The following is a 3,833-nucleotide window of genomic DNA, read 5'->3' as shown; positions in this document are numbered from 1 at the left end:
TTAATCTCCTAAACACGTTGTTTGATGTTAATTTTAAATAATGTATCTTTGATTGTATGCTAATAGAAATGAACCGGATTTCCTCCTAAGCTTAGGAGGCTGAGCCTCCTAAACAAATGATCCAGATCGTTGAAATTTGATTCAATGACTATAAACAGGGGATTCCTTTAAAAGTTATAATAATTGCAGCCATTTGATCAAATTTCAACGATCTGAATTATTTGCTTAGGAGGTTCGGCCTCCTAAACTCAGAAGAGGATTCTTAATAGAAATTCCCTGAATATACGATTTGATGCTTCAATTTGAGCACCTTAATTATTCACATAATTGCACTGGAAAGTTATGTCACATCAAAATCACAACCACATTGACATCTAGGCAAGCTGTACGCAGAATGCAGATGCCACAAATTATCAAGTCAGGACAACCACATTTGACATACAGCTTGGTGATTTCAAATTATAAAATCCAAGGATAAACTCTTATCCCTGATTTATGGGATATAAAACTTGTTACGCGGCAGATTCTCACACAACATTAAATGCGATGAATTTAGACTTAGATCCGCGGCAACTACTTGATTTGATATTTGAGTGAATTGATGATGATTAATTTGTAGGTCTTTTGGGACTTATGGTGCGTGACAGTAAAAGGGAAGCTAATGTTTCATCAAACGATGTCACCAGCTGGTTGGTTGCATGACATGTATGGCCATCAAGATCACAAATCTGATACAGTTCAACTGTTCATCACTGCCAGCAAAATGCAACTCCCCGAAATGCTAGAATTAATTTATACGTTGTGAGCTGATTCTGACTTTTCATATTTATTAGACTCATAAAATAAGATGCGCAGCTGATCTAACACTCTCCCATTCAACATACCTAATGGCCCTTGTTTAAAGGAGAGTGGACTAATTACTGAAAATACTTGCTGGTTCGGGCTTGATCTTTGGCTCAAGTGTAGGGGTATTCTCAAGTGGTATATTTCCATATTGGTACCTCTTTTATGTCACCTAACACGTGATGAAAGAAATATTAATAAGATGATATATTATTGTTACAAGTTAGAATTGCTGCAATATAGGAGAAGTTGTCGCGTTCGCTCAGAGAACCCCATCATCCTTACACCCGTACACAAACGAAGGAGACCCCTCGTATTGCAGTATTCCATGGGCCATAAAATAACTTACAGTTGATGTGGTCTTCTTGATGAACACAAGTACACATGTAGGGGCTTAAAGCCCATAAAATGGTGTTGTACATTTACAAATCCATAGCCCAACCCAATCATGGCTGCTTGTTACCAAAATGGGTACTTTGAGGATGCATTAGGTGGTGTCGAAAATGGGAACTGAAGACATTCTTCCAAATGAATGTACTTTTGCTGCCTGTGTTCAGAAGTCAGGTTTCAAAGACATGTCAATGTTGGGAATGCTTTGATCAATATGTATTCCAAGTGTGGCAACATTCACGCAGCAAATGAATTGTTCTTGGATGTGACATATCGAGACTCTGTTACTTGGAATGCAATGATATCTGGATATTCCCATCGCGTGCTTGGCAAGGAAGAGCTAAATGTGTTTCAAACTTTCAAGACATGTTGCAAGCTGGAGACTGTCCCAACAAAATTACTTTTGTCGGGGGACGTTCTCTCTGCTTGTGCTCATTTGGGTTTGTGCAGGAAGGATTCCACTATTTGATCCAGTGAATGAAACAAATTGGCATTGCACCTGGACTAGAGCACCATACTTGTATCGTGGGACTCCTCAGCAGGGCTGGCCAACTTGATCATGCTGAGAATTATATGAGGACCATGCCAGTCAAGTGACTGTTGCTTGGAGAACTTCGCTCAACGCTTGTAATGTACATAAGAATTATGGTTTGGGAACGCAAGTAGCAGAGGTCGTCGTGCAAATGAGTTTCTACCTTTCAGGTGAAGACATCCGGCAGAAGGCTTTGTTGAGTCACATGATTATGCTAATTAAAGTGTAAAGGCAAAGTCAAGTAAAGTGTAAAGGCAGATTAAGAATATATGGATTGGGGCTAATTTTTCTTCACTCTACAGCTGTGTATCAGAATTGGAGCTCAGGTTCTTCATTTTATTTAATCGTCTGTCAAATTCCGTTGCAGACTTTCGTCTATTCACAAAAGATCAAAGTTTCTTGTATAGTATCTGTTACAAGTCATATAAATTTCTCTTTGATTCTTAATACGATATGATCTACATTAACGTTTCTCATCTTGTAATACAGTCTGTGCATGAAGTTCGTTTAATTTGTCATTAGTAATAATTTTACTAAGACGTCGTAAACGACAGAACAGAAATGCATGACATCTTAACTTGACTGTAACTTATTAGCCAAAGAAAGAAGAAACATTGATTCAGCAAAAGCTGGCCTCCATGACTTTTACAAACTCATTGAACTCTATTCTTCCATCTCCGTTTTTGTCAAAGCTTCTGATCATTTTCTGGCAGTCTTCTAGCTTTGATCCTTCCTTTAACCCCAATATGCAGAGAACTCGCTGCAAGTCCCTTGCATCGATAAACCCATCTTTGTTCTCATCAAACACGTTAAAAGCTTCTTTCACTTCCCCCAAACTCGGCTTCTTCTCATCAAACAGCCCTGTAAGCTCATCGGAACTGAATGTCTCCGGCAGTTGCTCACCTTCTGGACCGCAAAAAATTCCCAAGTCTCCCATCACCTTCTGCACATCTTCTCTTCTCAAACTCCCATCATCTCTCTTCTCGCAGACCAGCTGCGGGCGCCTTGACTCAGAATCCAAGTTCTTCTCTTCCAAAAGCTTTGAGTTACAACAATTCTCTTGGGATTGGAAGAAAGCAGACTGAAACCTTGAAAAACCCTTCTGAACTCTACTTGACCAGTTAGAAATCGTGTGCAATAAGATTTCATCGATCAAAACAAAGAACGGTAATGTGTTAGGATTAGTCAACGACGATGTCTTCTCCATTGTGAAAGAGTGGTATAGGCTGAAACGCTTGGATGTGGATATCAACAAAAGGAAAAACCAAGTTAGAAATCTCTAAGTGTGAGAAAGCTAATATATATATATATATATATATATATATAGAGAGAGAGAGAGAGAGAGAGAGAGAGAGAGAGAGAGAGAGAGAGAGAGAGAAGAGTAGGGTATTGTTTTACATTAAGTTTTTGGTTTATGGGAGAGAGAGAAGAGGAGGGAGGTGTTTTATAGAGACCAAGGATTGAGTCCTTGTGTTTGAAGCCACCAAATCCAAGTAGTCAAGCCCGGAAATACAAGGGAAGTTGCTTGTGAGTTGCTGATGCAGGTCTTTGGGAAGAAATGGTGGAAAGTTGAAGAAGTTGAAGGAGAAATGGTTACCAAAGAAATTAGACATTTGGTAGAAAGCATGTTGTGGAGAAGTTTGTTTGTTTTCTGTCGGAGGGAGTTGAAGCGGGTCCGGCTGGACTGCACTTGTTTTGGCTTTGTCCAATTTGGGGGTGTACGTGGAGATTTTGTGTTGGGGAATCAGACGGCTGTTTGACTAGTAAATCCCTAGGAATTAGAAAATGGAAAAAAAAAATCTCTAAATGTGGATAGTATGGTTTGATTTTGGGCGGCTCTTGGTTCACACTTTTTGCAATTCAATTTCCATGCACTGATTTTTTTAAGAAAATTACTTGTTTATTTCCTTGAAAGCAACCATCTATGCTTACCTGCTAACTACAGTGTGAAAACATTTCTGAAAATGAGTTATTTCTACATATGTGTGGGCCTGTGATTTGATAGAATGAGCATACTTACCTATTAATTATAATCTATAAATTTTTCTTTTGTGTTTTTTATGAGTTA

At 38.7% G+C, this 3,833-nt stretch overlaps 1 protein-coding gene across 1 annotated transcript; it reads right to left on the bottom strand.

The window, feature by feature from the left end:
• Positions 1-2,072: 2,072 nt before the first annotated feature.
• Positions 2,073-3,188, bottom strand: LOC126611495 (probable calcium-binding protein CML46). Its single transcript, XM_050279791.1, has one exon. It carries the CDS (start codon positions 2,970-2,972, stop codon positions 2,385-2,387), a length of 588 nt encoding a protein of 195 aa, XP_050135748.1. The 5' UTR covers positions 2,973-3,188; the 3' UTR covers positions 2,073-2,384.
• Positions 3,189-3,833: the final 645 nt, after the last annotated feature.

The sequence above is a fragment of the Malus sylvestris genome, chromosome 17 (assembly GCF_916048215.2).
Source record: "Malus sylvestris chromosome 17, drMalSylv7.2, whole genome shotgun sequence".
Lineage (NCBI taxonomy): Eukaryota > Viridiplantae > Streptophyta > Magnoliopsida > Rosales > Rosaceae > Malus > Malus sylvestris.
The sequence above is the reverse complement of the archived record's forward strand: the minus strand, read 5'-3'. Positions and strand labels throughout refer to the sequence as shown.